General features: G+C 43.8%; 2 protein-coding genes across 3 annotated transcripts in view; one reads left to right on the forward strand and one right to left on the reverse strand.

Moving 5' to 3' along the window:
- Positions 1 to 1,488: 1,488 nt before the first annotated feature.
- On the reverse strand, positions 1,489 to 14,067 carry LOC115138068 (arf-GAP domain and FG repeat-containing protein 2-like). Of its 2 annotated transcripts, XM_029674469.2 has the most exons (14): positions 13,478 to 14,067; positions 12,531 to 12,624; positions 11,442 to 11,557; positions 11,030 to 11,177; positions 10,500 to 10,632; positions 9,967 to 10,071; positions 9,779 to 9,811; positions 8,843 to 9,079; positions 8,189 to 8,261; positions 6,966 to 7,009; positions 6,648 to 6,740; positions 6,101 to 6,220; positions 5,476 to 5,546; positions 1,489 to 3,464 (listed from the first exon to the last, which is right to left on the reverse strand). In XM_029674469.2, exons 1-14 carry the CDS (start codon positions 13,642 to 13,644, stop codon positions 3,417 to 3,419), a joined length of 1,482 nt encoding a protein of 493 aa, XP_029530329.1. In that variant the 5' UTR covers positions 13,645 to 14,067; the 3' UTR covers positions 1,489 to 3,416. The 2 variants fall into 2 exon arrangements, with proteins under 2 accessions (XP_029530329.1, XP_029530330.1); XM_029674470.2 differs by lacking the exon at positions 9,779 to 9,811 and having other exon boundaries at positions 13,478 to 14,064.
- Positions 11,172 to 23,480, forward strand: part of LOC115138067 (arf-GAP with coiled-coil, ANK repeat and PH domain-containing protein 1-like) — a 38,811-nt gene continuing 26,502 nt past the window's right edge. The window contains exon 1 of the mRNA XM_029674468.2: positions 11,172 to 11,271. The gene's annotated coding sequence lies outside the window, so the exon portion shown is untranslated. The remainder of the gene's footprint in view (positions 11,272 to 23,480) is intronic.

The raw sequence follows: 23,480 nt of genomic DNA on the forward strand, positions 1-23,480 counted from the left end.
AGATGACCTGTACCTGCTGTCACCCACAGCACATGGCCTACAGCAGAGCCTGGACATGTTAGAGTAGTACTGCCAGACCTGGACCCTGGCAGTATACCCCAAAAATATGAAAAATTATGATTTTCTAGAGAAGATCTAGAGCTCAGGGAGTTAAACCAAAGTTCTCAGTTGGTACAAAATATATAGAGTACTGCACACACTACAATTACTTACGTTTATAAACAAGCTCATCTGGACACCTTAATGATGCAGTGAATGAGCTGAGAGAGAAAGCACGCAGGGCATTCTACGCCATTAAAGGGCATTCTACGCCATTAAAAAAACATCTAATTAAAATACCTATTAACATCTGGCTAAAACTAATTGAATGTGTCATTGAACCAATTGCACTTTATGGCAGCGAGGTGTGGAGTCCACTTGCAAAACAAGATTTCACCCTTTTGGGACAAACACCCCATTGAAACACTGCATGCAGAGTTCTGTAAGATTCTCCTACATGTCCAGAGGAAAACTACAAACAATCAATGCAGGGCAGAATTAGTCAATACATTAGTATTAAATGAGTAAAAATAGCAATTCAGTTTTGGAAACATCTAAAATACAGTGAGCCCCTCTCATATCCTTACCAAGCCCTGCAATGCCAAGAGCTGAGCAAAGAAAAGAGTCCCCTCATCCAGCTGGTCCTAGGGCGGAATTCACAAACCTGTTCTACTAACACACTGAAGCCTCAGGAACAGAACATCCAATCAATCAGAATAAAACTAATTCCAACAGTCAAAACAAAACTACATTACTTATTGGGAAACACAAGCACAAGCACAAAACAAAATGCAGTGCTATCTGGCCCTAAATCGACAGTACACCGTGGCTAACTATTTGACCATGGTTACTGATCAAAACCTTAGAAAAACCTTGACGAAGTACAGGCTCAGTGAGCACAGTCTTGTCATTGAGAAGGGTAGACACAGGAAAACCTGGCTCCCTGTAGAGGAAAGGATGTGCAACCACTGCACCACAGCAGAACCTGAGACAGAGCTGCATTTCCTGACAAAATGTAAAAAATATAAAACAATTAGCGAGTGTAATTTCCCCAAATTTGAAACCATTATTCAAGGTTTCAAAGACCTCTCTGATGAGAGTAGGCTACCCATCCTGTTGGGGGAGGATGCAGAGAGCTGTGGGTTGGCAGCGCACTACATTGCTGCCTGCCATAAAATGAGGAATGAGGACAGACCAACCAACCTGTGTCCTCTATGCTTATTGTTATTGTTCAATGGATGGTTATTTTGACCTTTTGTTATTGTTGTTACTGTTGTCCCGTTGACAATATTGATTATTATTATTAATTGTGTTAATATTTTAAATGTCTAAAGTAAGCTTTGGCAATATGTACATTGTTTAGTCATGCCAATAAAGGAAATGGAATTGAATTGAACTATTGAGAGAGAGACACACACACACACACAACGAATAAAGAACTAGACGCTGTTTAAAGAAGCAACCAATATTATTTTGAATTTATGAACACGGACACTTCTCATTACAAATACTTTCTCGGTGGAACTCTTGAAAAAAAAAGAGAAAGAAAGAAAGAAAATGAATTTCACCTCCATGTTGTCACCCAAAAGAACGAGAAACATTTGGTCCATTACAGGGAGAGATGAAACACACTTGTTGTTGTTTTGAAAACAGCTTTTACATTCAATAGCATCTCCTCTTGCAGCCCTCCCAGCGCATGCAGCCTGAGACTGAAACACAAACGATTTACAAAAAACAACAAAACATTTTTAAAAAAACAATACAAATGTGTTTTCCACATTCGTACGCAACAGAGGAAACTGGTGGGAGGAGCTGTAGGAGAACGGGCTCATTGTGACAGAAACCACATGTTTGACTCTGTGCCATTGATTCCAATCCAGCCATTTACAATGAGCCAGTCCTTCTATAGCTCCTCCCACCAGCCTCCTCTGATATGCACGCAGCACATGGGGGGGGGGAGACAGGCTTGTCTGAATGTTTTCCAATCTACATGCGTTAAGAGAATGTTGTGTTAAGGCTGGCATAACCGTCACTAAGAAAAACAAATGCTTGCTTGTCATAATTTCTTTGCGCTTGTCATATTGTTCAGCTCTGAAAGCCTTGAAGAGGGATGTCTCCATTCTGTGACTTGATACACACTGACTGACTAGACTGACTAGCTTTGGGGAGTTTTTCAATGTCCTTATCAGAGGTGTTTCCAAAAAGTGAGCAAAATATGATGATTTGACGTGCTGATGGGGCTGCTGTTGCACAGAAGCAGTAGGTGGGAGAAACAGCTAATGTCGGGTGTACACTGCACGACTTTTAAAATCCTAACATCGCTCAGCCTCTCACATTAAAACAAACTTTTTCCCCCTGTAGTTTTTAGTCTTGCCAACGTAGCACAAATGGGTGTGACACACGCCGAGATTCTTCACTTGGTCGTGAGGATTCTCGGTACCACCCCCGCTGTCTCATCAAAACATTGACGTGATGATGTGATTGGATTGTTAATGTTACTAGAGCGAGCTGTGGCTCAAAGCAGCCTCGTAAACGTTTTCAGTCAGACATTCACGCTTGCCATACAGAGTTGAAATATCGAGCCAACATTTTGAACGGAACAACATTGCTTGTGAACTTCAGAGCTGTTTAACAATTTGACACTTTGGCTTTGGTTTAAAGGCAAGTACAAATGCATACTAGTAGTCATGGCTTCTGCTTGAGAGTCGACACATTCTGGGTGATGCGAAACAACGTCACCATCTAACTGGCTTCTTCTCTGGCGAGCTCTCATTGGCTCTCGCTGATCACCATTCTCAGAACTTGTCGATGCACATCTCACACTTCCAAGAGCATTGTAGATCTTGTGCCGACAAAAATCAAACGTTTGAAAATATCGGGACGTCTGGGACTGCTCAAAGACGGGATCGGGAGCCCTGAGATTTGCATCTCTGACCCGCTCACATTAAAGGAGTAGGCAACGACAGTTTGTCTCCGATCTCAAAATCTTGTCTGGGACAGCTAAATCGGGGCCAAAATCATGTAGTGTACACCCAGCTTAAGTGTGTAAGTGTGTGTGTACGTCTTGGTGATGACACGCACAGATCCCTGAGGTGGATTCTATTGCCATATAAACACCCCTTGGTAAATGGTATGTGGTAAACACACACACACACACACTCAAACACACCGGCACGCACATGCACACATTCCATGGATAAACGTTACAGTACAGATACTCCACACGCGCACGCACAAACACACACACGTAGAGGGGAGAGGGGCCTGCATGAACGCCCCCCTCTCTCTCTGAAGGGGCATTGAAATGGCAGCAGCTCTTCAAGTTCACCGGTCTTCAGTCCACCCCTCCATGTCGGTCGTAGCCCGGGGCGCCGGGATCAGATGAAAGGGTTGCGCGACATTCCTCTACTCGGGTAAACATTCCCCTGAGAGAGGGAGGGAGCGAAGGAGGGAAAGAGGTTGGGAGAGTGAGAGAGCGAAGGAGATGGTGAGGGAGAGAGAGAGAGCGAAGGAGATGGTGAGGGAGAGGGAGAGAGCGAAGGAGATGGTGAGGGAGAGGGAGAGAGTGAAGGAGATGGTGAGGGAGAGTGAGAGAGCGAAGGAGATGGTGAGGGAGAGAGCGAAGGAGATGGTGAGGGAGAGTGAGAGAGCGAAGGAGATGGTGAGGGAGAGGGAGAGAGCGAAGGAGATGGTGAGGGAGAGGGAGAGAGCGAAGGAGATGGTGAGGGAGAGGGAGAGAGCGAAGGAGATGATGAGGGAGAGGGAGAGAGCGAAGGAGATGGTGAGGGAGAGTGAGAGAGCGAAGGAGATGGTGAGGGAGAGGGAGAGAGCGAAGGAGATGGTGAGGGAGAGGGAGAGAGCGAAGGAGATGGTGAGGGAGAGAGCGAAGGAGATGGTGAGGGAGAGGGAGAGAGCGAAGGAGATGGTGAGGGAGAGGGAGAGAGCGAAGGAGATGGTGAGGGAGAGTGAGAGAGCGAAGGAGATGGTGAGGGAGAGGGAGAGAGCGAAGGAGATGGTGAGGGAGAGGGAGAGAGCGAAGGAGATGGTGAGGGAGAGAGCGAAGGAGATGGTGAGGGAGAGGGAGAGAGCGAAGGAGATGGTGAGGGAGAGTGAGAGACCGAAGGAGATGGTGAGGGAGAGGGAGAGAGCGAAGGAGATGGTGAGGGAGAGGGAGAGAGCGAAGGAGATGGTGAGGGAGAGAGCGAAGGAGATGGTGAGGGAGAGGGAGAGAGCGAAGGAGATGGTGAGGGAGAGAGCGAAGGAGATGGTGAGGGAGAGGGAGAGAGCGAAGGAGATGGTGAGGGAGAGAGCGAAGGAGATGGTGAGGGAGAGAGCGAAGGAGATGGTGAGGGAGAGGGAGAGAGCAAAGGAGATGGTGAGGGAGAGGGAGAGAGCGAAGGAGATGATGAGGGAGAGAGCGAATGAGATGGTGAGGGAGAGTGAGAGAGCGAATGAGATGGTGAGGGAGAGGGAGAGAGCGAAGGAGATGGTGAGGGAGAGACCGAAGGAGATGGAGAGAGCGAAGGAGATGGTGAGGGAGAGAGCGAAGGAGATGGTGAGGGAGAGGGAGAGAGCGAAGGAGATGGTGAGGGAGAGTGAGAGACCGAAGGAGATGGTGAGGGAGAGGGAGAGAGCGAAGGAGATGGTGAGGGAGAGGGAGAGAGCGAAGGAGATGGTGAGGGAGAGAGCGAAGGAGATGGTGAGGGAGAGGGAGAGAGCGAAGGAGATGGTGAGGGAGAGAGCGAAGGAGATGGTGAGGGAGAGGGAGAGAGCGAAGGAGATGGTGAGGGAGAGAGCGAAGGAGATGGTGAGGGAGAGAGCGAAGGAGATGGTGAGGGAGAGGGAGAGAGCAAAGGAGATGGTGAGGGAGAGGGAGAGAGCGAAGGAGATGATGAGGGAGAGAGCGAATGAGATGGTGAGGGAGAGTGAGAGAGCGAATGAGATGGTGAGGGAGAGGGAGAGAGCGAAGGAGATGGTGAGGGAGAGGGAGAGACCGAAGGAGATGGTGAGAGAGAGGGAGAGAGCGAAGGAGATGGTGAGAGAGAGAGCGAAGGAGATGGTGAGGGAGAGGGAGAGAGCGGAGATGGAGAGGGAGAGAGCGAAGGAGATGGTGAGGGAGAGGGAGAGAGCGAAGGAGATGGTGAGGGAGAGAGCGAAGGAGATGGTGAGGGAGAGGGAGAGACCGAAGGAGATGGTGAGAGAGAGGGAGAGACCGAAGGAGATGTGAGGGAGAGTGAGAGAGCGAAGGAGAGCTCCTACTGTAAATGTACTGCTCCAGAAAAGCCCTCAAACACCAATGAACCGTTCATTCCTGTTGAATTAAGCTTCAGCATGATAATTAAGCAGCTCCCATCCAAATCCCCAGCAAACACAGCTCAACCTATTGAAGTGCACTCAATGCTCATTGTGGTTGTGTTGCTGTAATGTGGTACTCACAGTGAATGGGTTCACTGACATTGGACAAGGAACTTTGGGCTGAGAGTCCGGCGCAGGGAAAGAGGCAAAACCTACAAACACAACAACACCCCCAAAGCCAGAGACACATTATGACCAAATACTAATACATCAAATACTATACTAGTCTGACAAATATAGAACCACATGGGAATTGCCATTCAACACACATTGAAATCAACCAGCACCCAACATGAAAGGGGGAGTAAACAAAGAAATATAATTACTAGAATGGGCAACGCCCCACAAACCAGGGCAATATCACTAATTCAACATTTCTGGGTTGTAAGTCTATATTTAATGACTGAGTTGGTGTTGTGTAAGCAGGGGAGGGAAGATGCTGGTAATCATCATTAGCTGTGGGGTGACATGGCACGCTGCTGTGGTAGCGCAGCCATCAAACACTACAGCACTGGCTAACTTTTGTGTTTCTTGGCAAAGCATGTACTGTACTTTGTATATACAGAACGCAAAACGGCAAGTGCTATTTTCGTGTGGTCCTGTACTGGATCGTTGGAGAACATTCTCGCAATTCTGTTGGCAGAATAGAATAGGAAAGAGCAGAGCTTAGAAGAAGAGAATAGAACGATTGTTGACTTCTACTTGCCGTTGGTTTCCTGTTTGTTGGCATGCTCATGAGGAAATGCATTCTGGGTAGTGGGAGCTGGGAAGGTGGCAGACGGAGGAAACACTGAGGTGGGAGAGGTGACAAACCCACTGGAGTCACCTGGAAGAGACACAACACTGGGGTGTCATCTTGTGTCCTCCAATACACCGCGAATCCAGGGGCCTTGTATATGGAGCAGATGTTATTCTCAATTCTCCATTATAACCGCTTGTTAATGATGTCTAAACTACAGTACTAACTCATGAACACGGTCTATAAACTACTTATATACAGTTTAACACGTTAAAGAGTACCTTCATGTAAACTGTCACTGGAACATTCTTGACCTTTTCCCCTTGGGTCATCCCAACTCTGACGTTACCCAATTGAAGTTGAAATGTCAAAAGGTTAAGGTAATTGTTGGGGTTAGGTAAGGGTTATGGTTAAGATTAGGGTTAGGGTATGGTTAAGACTAGGGTTAGGGTTAAGGTTTAGGGTAGAGACGCCCCAAGGACGCTATATGGCACTAGCCCTGCGGGAAACTTACCTCCTGAGGTGGAGCTGTGGAAGGGGTTACTGGGAGAGAGGGCAGGCTGCTGCTGCTGAGAGCTGGAACTGGAGCTGAACGGGTTGGGGAAATCTGAGACATGGAGGTAGAGAGACAGAGAGAAAGAGACAGGGAGAGAGAGAGACGGTGAGAGAGAGAGACAAAGAGACAGGGAGAGAGAGACAGGGAGAGAGAGACAGGGAGAGAGAGACGAGAGAGAGAGACAAAGAGGTTAAGGGATTTGGTCATGTCTTTTAAAATCTTTCATGAGAAATATACACCCGCGTGATTAATTCATCTTTTTGTAACACTGCCTACTTGCAAATGTTTGGGATCCCGCCACAGCATCCACGCCTGGAGAGCTGAAGGAAGAAGGAAAAGAAGAGACGAAGGAAGGAAGGTGAGGATGAGGGAGGACCAACTATACACAGTGCCTTCAGAAAGTATTCACATCCCTTGACTTTTTCAAAATGTTGTCTGTTTTACAGCCTGAATTTTAAATGGATTTGAATTGAGATGTTGTATCACTGGCCTGCACACAATACCCCATAATGTCAAAGTGGAATAATGTTTTCAGACATTTTTACAAATTAATTACAAATGAAAAGCTGAAATGTCTTGAGTCAATAAGTGTTCCAGGTTATCCAATGCCTTGCACAGAACAGCACCTACTGGTAGATGGGTAAAAAATAAATATTGAAAAAAGCAGACACTGAATATCCCTTTGAGCTTGGTGAAGTTATTAATTACACGTCGGATGGTGTATCAATACACCCAGTCAACACAAAGATACAGGAGTACTTCCTAACTCAGTTGCCAAAGAGGAAGGAAACTGCTCAGGGATTTCACCACGAGGCCAATGGTGACTTTATAACAGATACAGAGTTTGTTACAGTTCTGACTTAAACAGGCTTGAAAATCTACGGCAAGACTTGAAAATGGCTGTCTAGCAATGATCAACAACCAACTAGACAGAGCTTGAAGAATTTAAAAATAAATAATGTGCAAATATTGTACAATTCAGGTGTGCAAAGCTCTTAAAGACTTATCTAGAAAGACTCACAGCTGTAATCGCTGCCAAACATTTATTGATTCAGGGGTGATGAATACTTACGTAAATGAGATATTTCTCTATTTCATTTTCAATGCATTTGCAAAAATGTGTAAAAAAAAGTTGTAATTTTGTTTGTGTTTGTGTAGATGGTTGAGAGAACATATATATTTTATCATTTTAAATTCAGGCTGTAACAAAATGTGGATTAAGTCAAAGGGTATGAATTATTGTATTATTACATGTATGACCATTCAAAAAAACTAAAAAAACAATCCATTTACTATTGCAGTTGTCTCCAGCTCTGGTGTAGGACTGTCATGAATTACTAAACCAAGGGTTGTGCAGATATCCTGAGCAAATAAATCATCTTTAATAATCTTTCTGTATTGGGACCGGCGCATTTGCAATGCACGTGTACAGAGTTGACACATAGTCAGTTAACTTAATATGAACGTTAAGTGTATTTGCTTGACATTGCATTCATTACCTGGCAGGAGTAGAACTGGAGGACAGGCGCTTCCCAAAGAGTGTGTTATACTGGCGTAGTCCACCGGGGGGTGCTAACAACAGACATTAAAACAATAGACAGACCATAAGCACAGGGCTTCAGCTAGAGCTTAATTCGAGAGATCAAGTGTAATTAGCTGGTAAGAGTACTTTAATTCACTTAGACATAGGATGCAAAGTTTCCACTCTGAGAGCTTGAGTCGTCAAGGTGTAACTGTATTGAGTGTAGAAGTGTAAAAAAAAAACTGCTCTAGAGTTCAAATTAAACTATGACACAGAAAAACAATACCTATATGATTGCCTGGGGGAGAAGTAGTATGTATTTAATCATGGGAATAAAACAATATATGTTTAAACATGCCCAAAGCATTGTTCCTGCACATTTATGTTAGCATTAGTTATGTTAGCATTTAGTAGCATTGCTAAATCAACACTGTAACATATTTCCAAAGTTATTCAGCTACAACCCAGCAGTGTAGCATTCAGAGCTGAAAGCACAATGGGAATAATAAACGTTATGCAATGTAGCTGACAACAACCTTTTATCTCTGTCTCTCACATGCATGCACACACGCACACGCACACGCACACGCACACACACACACACACACACACTCACTCCTTGTACCCTTACCTGTAAGTCCTGGTCCATTTGCAGGTCCGGGTGATGTCTCAGGGAAGACACTGTTCAGTTGGGACAGGGCAGCGTAGCGGTCCTGGTGGTCTGTGTGTGTGTTGGGGCCGGGGGCTGGGGGGGCGACGCTGAGGGCACTGCGACTGTGCTGTTGGCTGAGCCCTCCAAAGTCCACACTCAGAGACTTAGGGAAGGCCCTGAAGGGAGCTGAGCCCCCCGAGGAGGCCACTGTACGACCTGGGAGAGCCAACAAAAAGATGGCCGATATAAGGAAGGCTGGGGGTGAGTCCGAAATGGCTCCCTATTCCCTCTATAGTGTACTACATTTGACCAAGGCCAAAGTAGTGAACTATATAGGTAATAGAGTGCCATTTCAGACACAGCCCATGCATTTGTTTTTCTGACCATATGACATGACCAGGCAATAGCCTCAACAGTCCAATATGGCAAATATAACCTCCGAATTCCTAATTGGGGAAATACAAGCTTTGCATAAACGTTTAGCATGCTACATGTATTAGCAGCCAGCAGGATCTGGACTGAATCATAGCCTACTTTATCATACACTTCTTCATAGCATACTTATTTGGAATGTCAATGTGCATGATTAGAACTGTGACCCATATAGCTCACTACACTACTGCACCGCAGCATGGTGGAATACCATTGGGCCCCCGTTGAAAGGAGCATTGGCTACTCTCTAAAAATAGTTTTAAATGTGTTATCTCTCTCTCTCTCTCTCTCCCCCCCTCCCTCCCTCTCAGGGTACAGTGTGTCTCTCCTTGACCTGGCCAGGCTTGAGATACACATTTACTACTGTTTTACAGGGAATTATGCAGTATGCACAACCACCAAATCTATTCTATTATTTTCTATTCTATACCGCTGAATAACCATTCAGCACACTTTCAAATACTGTACAGGTTAGTGCCTTACCTAAAGTGAAGTTGTTTTTGAAAGTGCTACTGGCTAAGGAGGTAAACGTGAAGAGAGAGAAGGAAAAAGAGAAAGAAAAAGAGGGACCAGAGATAGGGAAGAAAATGAGAGATATGTAGGTAGGTGAAGACACCAGGAGTATATTTCATAAGACAACCAATCAGACAAGAGGTCAGTGTGGTCTGTACCTGAGGGTCGAGGGAGGGCAGGGAAGGAGGGGGAATGGTTATGATTTCCCATAGCCGAGGAAAGAGAGCCTGGACGTTGTCTTTCTATACCACTCAGTAGAGAGTCTGAGAGAGAGAGAGAGAGAGAGAGAGAGAGGGAGAGAGAGAGAGAGAGAGGGAGGGGGGGATGAGACAAGGAAAGGGAGGACAGAGACAGAGAGAAGGAGACGGGGAGAATAACAGAGAGAGAGAGAGAAAGATAGAGACAGACAACAATAGAGAGACAGACATAACAATAGAGAGACAGACATAACAATATAGAGACAGACATAACAATAGAGAGACAGACGTAACAATAGAGAGACAGACATAACAATAGAGAGACAGACATAACAATAGAGAGACAGACATAACAATAGAGAGACAGACATAACAATAGAGAGACAGACATAACAATAGAGAGAAGTGGAAAGAGAAAGAAAAAACAGGGTCAAATCATGTTGCCTCAGGTGCCATTATTCATAGTACCAAAAAAAGATGGTGAACAGTTCTACCTTTCATAGGGGGGTCTCTGAAGCTCTGGGAGCGCGAGGGAGCACGGGCAGTGAACACGTCAGCCCTCATGTCCGCAGGGGAGATAGCGGGGACTCTGTCCCCCCAGGACGAGAGCTGGGACTGGAGGAGAGGCTAGACAGGGAGGGAACAAGACAGTCACCACACAGTGGGTGGGTGTATTTCCCCTCTGTGTTACATATCCTCATATAACCCTTCATCTATTATGAATCACTTTATCTTTGATGTGGAGACGACCTGGAGTGGGTTCTCTCTGTGCCGTAGGACCTCACAGTATTCACCTCTCTCTACCTCTATTACTCTTGTCCACAGTAACACCTCTCTCTGCCTATCTCTTTTCCTCTTTCTCTCTATCTATCACTCTCCCTCCCCTTCTCTATCTCACGCTCTCTCTCTTTCTTCACCTTCTCTGATTTAATTTGATTCAATGCAGTTTTACTGACAGGAAATACAGCTCTGCCTCTCTCTCTCTCTCATTTCCTCAATCTCTCGGAGGTGTTATGTATCTCACCAGTGTGCGTAACAGTCTGGCCGAGGGGGGCATGGCGTGGGACTGGGCCTGGGCGGGTGTGGGGCCGTGAGAGATGGGTAAGGCCTGTACCCCAGGCGGGCTCCAGGGTCCCTCTACCTCCCTCCTGTTCTTGTTCTTCGAAAAATGCCTGGAAATAGTTACATGTTGCTGTGACTACGTTTGAGGAAGAGATTCTATCTCAATGAAACTAAACTAAACTAAAAAAGAAAACTTTTCTCAAGGTAAGTAAATGCACTGTCCTAAAAATTCCACAAATTCTCGTCAATGTGCTATTACAAATGAGTTACTATGGAGCTTTGATCAGATTAGTTCAGAGAAGGTGGTACATCTGACATATGGATATCTTTCTGAATATATGATGATAGTATTTCATATTTATTGATTTCCTCACCATTTCTTCTTCTGGTATTTGTCCTGGAGGAACTCCTTCAGTTTCTGGGAGTCCCTTGTGTCGAAACAACCTTCTGTCTTTGGATCAAAGGCACACAGCCAGGTCCTCCTCCCCACCTACACACACACAGGAACACACACACACGCACAAACACACACGCACGCACACACACACACACACACACACAATGATACAGAACATAAACAATACACGCCTTCCCACACATTAATTACATGTTTTAGTCACAGTACTGCATCTCACTGACATGAAAATGAATCACCAAGATGATTAATCATGACTAAATCTGACTGAAATATCCAGACTTTTCTACCTGATATCTGCGTTAGAGCAATGAATCAGACACTCATGCATACACTCACACATGTACACACAAAAATTCAATTATTGGGCATATGCAATGCATTAGACACACACACACACACCCACACACACACACACGAGGTGGTTTGGGTGTAACTGTGACGTTGCGTTCTGTTCACTGCACAAATTGGGCAGAGCAGCTACATTCCTCCAGAAACCGTCTGCAACCACCAAAACAGTGCCATTATCTGGTCTGACTGATAAAGGAGGGGGGCATCAAGCATCCCCTTTTATCTCAAAAAGAGGGATAAGAAAATAGAGGAGATTCTACAACAGACTGGTCTAGAGAGGTGAGGGTTTGGATCTAATATTGTCTAGTTCACATAAAAAAAAAAAATGATTATGGGAGATGGATAAATCTACCTCACGTCGCCTCAATCTCTCTCAGGATGGCCCCGGTAAAAGGATGTACATGTATCATTTATGATATCTATTTATAATACCTATGGTATATAATCGATTCTTGCTCTATTTATCCTGGAACATCAAAAATGTATAGAATACTGAATGTTACGAGTCCAAGTATGCATCACAATTGCGTTTTGTTCACCTTTTCCTGACGTTAAAATATTGAAGTATCCAGCCGGGGCACTGAAAATTACCCCCAGAATTGTAATGAGGAAGGTGAAATATAGTTGGAATACTGTTTGGTCCCGCCTACAAGCCCACCTGACTGTCAATAATGGATGCGGCCCGTTTGTCACTCACCTCGTTGCCATGGTTTTGCAGGAACTCCACTTCCTGTTGGGAGAAGGTTGTCATGGAGATAGACTTGACTCTGTGGGGAGGGTTGAGTCCTCTCCTGAGGCAGAGAGATTGGAAAAAAGAAGAAAAATAAATAAATGAGAGATGGAAGATGTGTAAAAGTGGGCACTTCACATTTGCTCTGCCTATAATCACATAAATCACTGAAGAGGAACACTCATGATAGAGAATTGAAGAGGAATGGGATGTAAGGGGGATTTAAAGTGTTCGAGAAATGGATGCCATAACAGGTGACTGTGAGAAAATGCGAAAATTGTCATAGTGCAAATGTATCCAGTGTAGAGGTTAGGCATACAAAACATGACATAATAGTTTGCTCATTCAGTGTGCAAAGGGTTTAACGTTTAGGCTATTCTTCTGTGCTCGTGACAAGAGTCTAAACCTGTGCTGAAATCTGGCCACTGCAAATTACTGAACCTTGCGACATGCTACAGGCATAGCCTATAATGTGTTGAGGACCTGAGCTGGCAACCGTCTGCATGCAGAATGTTACATGAACCAGAAAGAGACACCAAACCTGGGCCACGACGAAAGGAAACGTAACACGGCGCGGTAAACGGGCACGCCTGAAAATGTTAAAGTAGTAGTAGTACAATTAACTGTAGCCATAGGAAGTTAACAAACCATGGGGCGACCTCGTAAATGAATACAGGGCGCATAGGCCACGTTAGGCTACAGTTTCACGTTTCAGTTCCTTCTCAATGCTCAAATATAACAGCATCTTCAAATATGCTCTGCAGATGCAGCATACTGGACATTATTATTGGTTAATAATTTGCATGCAATGGGCTTCTTTTATTTATAGGCATATATAATAGCCTCATGTGCGCAATATGCATGTTATAGAAGCTATCCAAATATATATGTCCCTTGTGTATCCACCTACTTACAGCATTCCAGAGCACGACGTGCACACGAAGCAGCCCACGGTGATATCGATGTAAGTCACCCCCGGTTGACTGCACTCGAAGCAGTGTTTGTTTACTACAGCCTGGGCCAGCTCCCGGACCTTGCGGGCGCATATCTCTTGGCTGTCCCGATGTTTTCGGTTCGACATACTGCTGTCTCGGCCCGCTCTCGCCCGCTTTTGGTCTGGCGGAGAGGACTATAGCTCGTATAGTGGTGAGCCGATTACCACTGGCCCTCTACTAACCTCCCTTATTCCTCCCTCCGTTTACAGTATGTTACTCACGCCCGCATTATGAAAACGATGATTATGCGCCTCGCGTTTACGCGATTTGAGACCGATATTACCTAGATCTTCCTACATGCATGCGTCAGGCTATTTTGTGTCTTTAGCGGAAGTCAGAAATTAGGTCTTATCAAGCTGTCAATTAGTTTTACTACGTCGTTATTATTTATCCGTTGCTGCGGTATTCTCTTCTGGAGTGGAGAAAGACATCTGCCTCTCGCTCTAAATATCTCTCTCTCTGCTCCGCTCTCTGCTTGCCATACGCACACCCCCCTTTGGCATTATTGCGCTCGTGTCTGTCGTTCCATGAAGACGCCGCGCTTTGGAATGATGACAGATTTTTGAAACCCAGATTGCCAGCTAAGGCAAGGAACAGAGGACCACACATACCATAGAATGGTAAATAAAATAACCCACACAAATAAACCAACATAGACGAGAGAGAAACAATTCACCATTCTAGTTTTATGAAATGATATTCTATACGCTCAAACAAACAGATGTTGATTAGTATTATTTGATCAGAGCTGTCTGATGTGAGTTTATTTTCATAGTAACTCAGGAACAGACCTTTAACGGCTACATCACGCCCATTGCATGATGACGTCCGACATGAAAAATGTTTGTTTCATCTGTTTTCAATTTGTTAACCCTTCACATCACTCTCTAAAACCCATCCATATAGAACAGTAACATACAAATAAATAAAAACATAGGCTAGGCTATACAGGTCCAAAAGGGTTTGCCCTCGCGCCATTACGCACATGTAGTCAACTAATGTAGTCAACAGACTGAAGATAGATTACCTACGCAAAATAAATATCTCTTAAAGACTTTAGATTGGGTTCAGATTTGACACTCAGAGCAGATCAGACAGTGCAAGTAGGCCTAAAGTAAGGACTTATTCTGGTCACAAGGGAGAGCCATGCGTGGTCAGGTCAGGCAGTGACTGACTTTCACTTGTCATGTGATCCTCCAAGCATTTCTGATGGTGCTGTTGTGGAGTTATTGACAATGTATATGCATGTGTGTCTGTGTGTGTGTGTGTGTGTGTGTGTGTGTGTGTGCGTGCATATTTAACTGTCTCTCTGTACATGTACAAACATACACATGTGTTGTGCCAGAGAGACAAAAATGATGGGGCTAGAATAGACCATCAGCCTCTGTGATGATCTGACTAGGCTAGTCAACCACAGAATAGCTACTGTGGCAATCAGATCTCTCTGGTTGCATAGCACCGTATGTTGTGATAATGTTGAGGTAGAGCTATTTTCGTGTTGCTCAAGAATGTGTTCTTAGACAAAGTTGTGACTGAGCCCACTACCTTGACTGAGAAGCTACCCCACACATGAATGGTCTCAGGATGCTTTACTGTTGGCATGACACAGGACTGATGTTAGCGCTCACCTTGTCTTCTCCAGACAAGCTGCTTTTTTCCGGGTGTCCCAAACAATCGGAAAGGGGATTCATCAGAGAAAATGACTTTACCCCAGTCTCAGCAGTCCAATCCCTGTACCTTTGGCAGAATATCAGTCTGTCCCTGATGTTTTTCCTGGAGAGAATTGGCTTCTTTGCTGCCCTTCTTGACACCAGGCCATCCTCCAAAAATCTTCGCATCACTGTGCGTGCAGATGCACTCACACCTGCGTGCTGCCATTCCTGAGCAAGCTCTGTGCTGGTGGTGCCCCGATCCCGCAGCTGAATCAACATTAGGAGACGGTCCTGGCGCTTGCTGGACTTTCTTGGGCGCCCTGAAGCCTTCTTCACAACAATTGAACCGCTCTCCTTGAAGTTCTTGATGATCCGATAAATGGTTGATTTAGGTGCAATCTTACTGGCAGCAATATCCTTGCCTGTGAAGCCCTTCTTGTGCAAAGCAATGATAACGGCACGTGTTTCCTTGCAATTAACCATGGTTGACAGAGGATGAACAATGATTCCAAGCACCACCCTCCTTTTGAAGCTTCCAGTCTGTTATTTGAATTCAATCAGCATGACAGAGTGATCTCCAGCCTTGTCCTCGTCAACACTCACACCTGTGTTAACGAGAGAATCACTGACATGATGTCAGCTGGTCCTTTTGTGGCAGGGCTGAAATGCAATGGACATTTTTGGGGGGATTCAGTTCATTTGCATGGCAAATAGGGACTTTGCAATTAATTGCAATTAATCTGATCACTCTTCATAACTATCAGGAGTATATGCTAATTGCAAACTGAGGCATACAAACTGAGGCAGCAGACTTGAACATTGATATTTGTGTCATTCTCAAAACTTTTGGCCACGACTGTACATTGCAGAATAATAGTCATTGATTTGTTTAACACTTTTTCTGTTACTAAGTGATTCCATATGTGTTATTTTTTATGTCTTCACTTTTATTCTACAATGTAGAAAATAGTAAAAAATATAGAAAACTCCTTGAAGGAGTAGGTGTGTCCAAAACTTTTGACTGGTACTCTGTGCTTCCATTCACTGTTTCAACGTGTATAGGGGACCTTCAGACGAGTCTTGTGAGGCCTGTGGGCGTCCGAGAGCAAAACATGGAAGTCTCACCTTCACACAGACCTTTGCCACATATCATATTAGTGTGTAGTCCAAACAGTTCAGATGCTACAGACAGGAGTTGGCAGATCAGCTCTACTGACTTCAGACGAGTCTCCTGACACTTGTAGAGGTCATAGAGAAAGCACGGAGAAAGAACACCATCGTGTTCATGAGAGTCTCATCTTTCCATAGATGTGTCATAATTGTAGACCAAAACGTTCGGAAGCTACAGACGATGTTGTAAAAAAAAAAAAAGAAGATTTTCGGGGTGTCTCATGCTCTACCAAACACCGCTCTGGCCCTGTCATCTGCGTTACATGCGGAAGTTCGACATAGGCAGACGCGGTGGATTGAGAGCATCCAATGCAAAAAGCTGATATCACTAGCTTCAACTGACATATTTTTTATGGAGATTTTCTTATTTTGTCGATGTCGACCTTAGGGGGTTTTAGGCATATATACATTTTTTCAACCATTTCCCATCATAAAAATATGGAATAAGTAAAGGCTTTGATTTCTGGTCAAACAGATGGAGAAAATGTCCTAGAAAACATCTAGCAGAAAAAGTCTGCTAGACTAAAGGTATTAGAAATACATTCAAAACACAATAATGTTGAAGTAAAGACCCCTCACACTGAGCACAAACTGGTTGAATCAATGTTGTTTCAATGTAATTTGTCAACATTTTGTGATGTGGAGTCTACCTGTAAAATACATTTGAATTGAAAAATAATAACTGTTGTTTTGAGGGTGTAATTTCAACCACAGGATTATGTCATTATATGAGCGAATTTTCAACATAGAAAAATCCTCTATAAAGTATGTTGAATTTCTACCTTTGTAACCACGTCAGATCTTCAGCGTTATATCCAGTATCAGAAAAAAACTATAGGCTGGGCAGCACCTCCTACTGGAGAGTTGATCTATCTACAGCTATTCATTTGGTTAAATTCAGGGCTTTAACCAAGCTTAGCTTTGATATTTGTCACTGGCTACTACCAATGTGCTATCATGAGAATGATTATTGAGAGATCTCTTAAAAGCTAAATACGTTCACTGTTGCATTCGTTATCATTCCAAAAGGTAGGTTTAATAGAGCAAATGAAATGTAACTATGCTACATAGCATTTGCAAAGTCATCAACAGCTATTGTTTCAGTTCAACCCAGGGTTCAACTAACAATAGACAATACACTTGGTCCTAGGGTTTCAAGCTTTGGTTGATTTCAAATGTAATCTTCAAGTTAATGATGAACTAAACCAAAAATAAAAGTTAACATTAAGCCAAGGGCTCAGAGGAAACTATCCAAGCAGTAGATATTCTACATCTCCTTTAAATGTTGATCATTGGTTGTGTTGTTAACCAAACACAAGTCAATATTACTTTAGTAATACACTAAATAGCCTAAAGTTAAGACTATCTTACAAACTAATGTTACATTCTCAGCCTCCTTCACTCATGCTGCCAAACATACCCTCGTAAAACTGACTATCCTACCGATCCTTGACTTCGGCGATGTCATTTACAAAATAGCCTCCAACACTCTAGTCAGCAAATTGGATGTAGTCTATCACAGTGCCATCCGTTTTGTCACCAAAGCCCCATATACTACTCACCACTGCAACCTGTATGCTCTCGTTGGCTGGCCCTCGCTACATATTCGTTGCCAAACCCACTGGCTCCAGGTCATCTATAAGACTCTGCTAGGTAAAGCCCCACCTTATCTCAGCTCACTGGTCCCCATAGCAACACCCACCCTTAGCACACGCTCCAGGAGGTATATTTCACTGGTCATCCCCAAAGCCAACACCTCCTTTGGCTGCCTTTCCTTCCAGTTCTCTGCTGCCAATGACTGGAACGAATAGCAACAATCACTGAAGCTGGAGTCTATATCTCCCTCTCTAACTTTAAGCATCAGCTGTCAGAGCAGCTTCCCGATCACTGTACCTGTACACAGCCCATCTGTAAATAACACACCCAACTACCTCATCCCCCATATTGTTATTTATTTATCCCCGTCTGGATTACTGCAACTCGCTGTTGGCTGGGCTCCCTGCCTGTGCCATTAAACCCCTACAACTCATCCAGAACGCCGCAGCCCGTCTGGTGTTCAACCTTCCCAAGTTCTCTCACGTCACCCCGCTCCTCCGCTCCCTCCACTGGCTTCCAGTTGAAGCTCGCATCCGCTACAAGACCATGGTGCTTGCCTACGGAGCTGTGAGGGGAACGGCACCTCAGTACCTCCAGGCTCTGATCAGGCCCTACACCCAAACAAGGGCACTGCGTTCATCCACCTCTGGCCTGCTCGCCTCCCTACCACTGAGGAAGTACAGTTCCCGCTCAGCCCAGTCAAAACTGTTCGCTGCTCTGGCCCCCCAATGGTGGAACAAACTCCCTCACGACGCCAGGACAGCGGAGTCAATCACCACCTTCCGGAGACACCTGAAACCCCACCTCTTTAAGGAATACCTAGGATAGGATAAAGTAATCCCTCTCACCCCCCCTCCCCCTGAAAAGATTTAGATGCACTACTGTTCCACTGGAGGTCATAAGGTGAATGCACCAATTTGTAAGTCGCTCTGGATAAGAGCGTCTGCTAAATGACTTAAATGTAAATGTAAATGTAATTTATTTATTGCTCTTTTGAACCCCAGTATCTCTACATGCACATCATCATCTGCACATCTATCACTCTGGTGTTAATGCTAAATTGTAATTATTTCGCCTCTATGGCCTATTTATTGCCTTACCTCCCTAATCTTACTACATTTGCACACACTGTACATATACATATATTTTTCTATTCTGTTATTGACTGTATATTTGTTTATTCCATGTGTAACACTGTGTTGTTGTTTTTGTTGCACTGCTTTGCTTTATCTTGGCCAGGCTGCAGTTGTAAATGAGAACTTGTTCTCAACTGACCTACCTGGTTAAATAAAAGTGAAATACATATATATATTTTTTAATCAACATTAAAATGAGTAAAACATCTATGGCCATATTTTGAAGTTACTGTAACTATAAATGTCTTCTCATGTAATCATATAAAGCGTGCATGTTCAAGATAGCATGAATAGGTCATCGCAGGTCTGTGGAGATCTGTAATAATCTGTGCAGAATCTCGGACGGCATTGATCACTTGCACCATGTACTTTATTGTAGTCTCAACTGTTATCCAGGTCAATCTCCTGTAAATGGCTCTGGCTAAGAGTGTGTGCTAAATTATGAAACTGTCAATTTGGTTCTGCTAAGCACAGTGATAGCACGTTAATCTGTTGTATAAATAAATAACATATCTGAAGTTGTATTCCCGTAGGAACTTTGGTTGTGCTTTTACATGGTTGGGAGCATTGTGATAACACATTGGGAATTCAACAAACTTCCGTCTGACATTTTGAGTGAGCCAATATAGGTCGACATCTCATTGGTCAATGTCTCTACCAAATATTACACACGTCCACATTGAGATGACGTGGTATCCAACTAATATCAACAGTTATATTTGGTTTTGCGGAAATGATTGGCCTTTTGTAAGTTTAAGAAATATTGCCTCGTGTTTTGTCATTCTGTTTCCAAAACCCCACATATCTTTATGATATTTTCAAATGTCGCTCCATCATGAGGAGAGAGGATAATAAAAGTTCACAAGAGTAACGAGTAATGTTAGACCTACCAATTAGTTATTGTGTTTTTACTGATAAATCATTTGGTTTATGATTTATTAAATTTATTCAAATGCGTCATTCTGTTACCGAACCATTAACCGAATGACCCAAAAATCTGTAACAGAATTGGCTACAAAGGGAATTCATAGTTGTCACAAACCACCGTTGGGTCACCTGCTACTGTCCTCCCTTCCACTGGCGTAATATTATGTTCAGCTCATAACTGTTTTCTTTCTCTTTCACGTTTTTTACATTTTTATTTCATTTAACCTTCATTTAACCAGGCAATTCAGTTAAAAGCTAATGACTGCCTACCCCGTTCCAAACTGGGCCAATTGTGCACCACCCTATGGGACTCCCAATCACACCCTGTTGTGATACAGCGTGGATTCCAACCAGGGTGTCTGTAGTAACACCTCTAGCACTGAGATGCTGTGCCTTAGACTGCTGCGCCACTCAGAAGCCCTTGTTGAAGCAAGAGTGTGAAAACCATCTGTACAACCCCTCCCTCTCTCTCTCGCTCTCTCTCTCTCTCTCTCTGTGTCTCTCTTCCCTCTTCTCTTTCTCTCTCTCAATTCAATTCAAGGGCTTTATTGCCATGGGAAAACATATGTGAACATTGCCAAAGCAAGTGAAGTAGATAATAAACTCTCTCTCTCTCTCTCTCGTTAATGTCACCTCTCCTGGCTCTTACTAACACCTACCCATAAGTCCCCTCTCTTCCATTTACTGTCACTAGCCCTGTCACCAACTGAGCACTGACTGAGTGGTGCAGTTGTCTAAGGCACTGCATCTCAGTGCAGGTGGCATCACTACAGTCCCTGGTTTGAATCCAGGCTGAATCACATCCGGCTGTGATTGGGAGTCCCATAGGGAGGCGTACATTTGGCCCAGCATTGTCTGGGTTTGGCTGGGGTAGGCCGGGGTAGGCTGGGGTAGGATGTGGTAGACCGGGGTAGGATGGGGTAGGGGGTAGGCTGGGGTAGGATGGGGTAGGCCGGGGTAGGATGGGGTAGACCGGGGTAGGCTGGGGTAGACCGGGGTAGGCTGGGGTAGGATGGGGTAGGCCGGGGTAGAATGGGGTAGGCCGGGGTAGACTGGGGTAGGATGGGGTAGACTGGGGTAGGATGGGGTAGGATGGGGTAGGCTGGGGTAGGCCATCATTGTAAATAAGACTTTTTTCTGAACTGACTTGCCTAGTTAAATAAAGGTTAAACACATATTAAAAATGTAAATGTCCATGGATGTTGAAAAGTAATTGAAATTTGGTCTGTCCAAATCTGAACCAATCATAGACGACCGTTTCACAAGTTTGGACAGTATAGTACAGTAAAGTAGAGTAGAGAGAATAGGTCAGTAAAATACAACAAGGTACTGCACAGTAGGCCTAGAATTTAGTACAGTATAATTTACTGTATTGTACAGTACAGTGCTGAACTATACTCTATGGTACAGTACAGTACTGAACTATACGCTACTGTACTGAACTCTACTCTACTGTGCTGTATTGTACTATATTCTACTGTACTCTACTGTGCTCTTCTGTGCTGTACTGTGATTGATACAAATTTGGTCCGGTCCGGGCCATCCAAATTTGGTCTTGTTTGGGGCGGAGCTCATTAGAATAATAGCCAGTCTGTAGAATAATACCCATACAAGCAAAGGAGGATAGTACATTTTTCTACCTATGTGTACTTATTCAGGATACATCACCATTAAGGGAAGGATGTTCATAAATATGCATGTCTTTATAATGCAGATCAGGGACCCATGATGTCATTCTGTTACCATCATTCTGTTACTGAGTGTTAATGCACTTTACTTAGGCCTACTGTAGTTCAATTTTTTTTTTAACTCATGTTGTCATATTTTAGCTGACACCCCATTCTTGCTGCAGACATCTTTGAATCTTAATTTGGGGTAGATCTTTTAACAGAGTTTTTGGAAAACATGGTCACAAAAAAACTGAGGGAGATTTTACCATCACTCTACCAAACATTACTTCTGCACTGTTCTTCAGGTAAATGTGTTTTTGTAACATTTTGTGTGGAAATTGTTAAAAGTAGTCCTTATGCATGGAGTTGTATGGTTTGTTTCACTTTGCATTTGATGGTTTTGTTTGGAATACCTTTCAAGTCTCAGCTTAATTCTGTTACCATGGAATTGCCCGCCTACAAAAAAAATCCACATTTATGCAACCATTGTTATAATAACTACTTCTTAGAATAAATTGAATATTCCACTTATCCCAGGTGCAATTTCTCCCTCATAGAATCATACCCCCTTCATGTTAACCATTTCCTTACCACCACATCACTGCCCACCGTCTTTTTGCTGTTAGTCAGAGAGGAAGAAGCGAAGTGAGAGGTTTTACTCTGCCCAAAATCTGAGGAATATGTACAGTAACAGTCAAAAGTTTGGACACACCTACTCATTCCAGGGTTTTTCTTTATTTGTACTATTTTCTACATTGTAGAATAATAGTGAAGACATCAAAACTATGAAATAACACAATGTACTAATCATGTAGTAACCAAAAAAGTGTTAAACAAGTAAAAATATATTTTATATTTGGGAATCTTCAAAGTAGCCCCACTTTGCCTTGATGACAACTTTGCACACTCTTGGCTTTCTCTCAACCAGCCTCATGAGGTAGTCACCTGGAATGCATATCAATAAACAGGTGTGCCTTGTTAAAAGTTAATTTGTGGAATTTCTTTCCTTAATATGTTTGAGCCAATCAGTTGTGTTAAATGTTGTGTTGTGACAAGGTAGGGGTGGTATACAGAAGATAGCCCTATTTGGTAAAAGACCAACTCCATATTATGGTAAAAACAGCTCAAATAAGAAAAGAGAAATGCCAGTACATCATTACTTTAAGACATGGATGTTAGTCAATATGAAAAATGTCAAGAACTTGTGCAGTCGCAAAATCCATCAAGAGCTATGATGAAACTGGTTCTCATGAGGACCGCACAGGAAAGGAAGACCCAGAGTTACCTCTGCTGCAGAGGACAAGTTCATTAGAGTTACCAGCCTCAGAAAGCGAAGCCCAAATAAATGCTTCACAGAGTTGAAGTAGCAGATACATCTCAACATCAACTGTTCAGAGGAGACTATGTGAATCATGGTCGAATTGCTGGAAAGAAACCACTACTAAAGAACACCAATAAGAAGAAGAGACTTGCTTGGGCCAAGAAACACAAACAATGGACATTAGATGTATTGATTTATTTGATTTACCCTTGAATGAGTAGGTGTGTCTAAACTTTTGACTGGTACTTTTGGCATAGACTTTCCCATTGAAGGCTTCCACCATTATGAAGTAGTCAACTGGGTGGGGATCCCTATCAGCTGGTAGCAATCAGCCATTGGAGAAGAAGAACATTGACTACCTTAAAATGTAGATGGAGCCTCAATGGCGCTGCCCATGTTATCACTGACGCTGTAGTGGCACAGATACAAAGATCAGTCCTCTATCTAGCT

This window comes from Oncorhynchus nerka, linkage group LG12 (assembly GCF_034236695.1).
Source record: "Oncorhynchus nerka isolate Pitt River linkage group LG12, Oner_Uvic_2.0, whole genome shotgun sequence".
Classification (NCBI taxonomy): domain Eukaryota; kingdom Metazoa; phylum Chordata; class Actinopteri; order Salmoniformes; family Salmonidae; genus Oncorhynchus; species Oncorhynchus nerka.

Excerpts from the sequence above, each read along its gene's own strand:
- LOC115138068 (XM_029674469.2), bottom strand. The coding sequence starts at position 13,644 with ATGTCGAACCGAAAACATCGGGACAGCCAAGAGATATGCGCCCGCAAG. Across the intron at positions 12,625-13,477 it reads ACGTCGTGCTCTGGAATGCT|GAGAGGACTCAACCCTCCCC; the intron begins GTAAGTAGGTGG and ends TCTCTGCCTCAG. Across the intron at positions 5,547-6,100 it reads CAACAAACAGGAAACCAACG|GTTTTGCCTCTTTCCCTGCG; the intron begins GCAAGTAGAAGT and ends TTGTGTTTGTAG.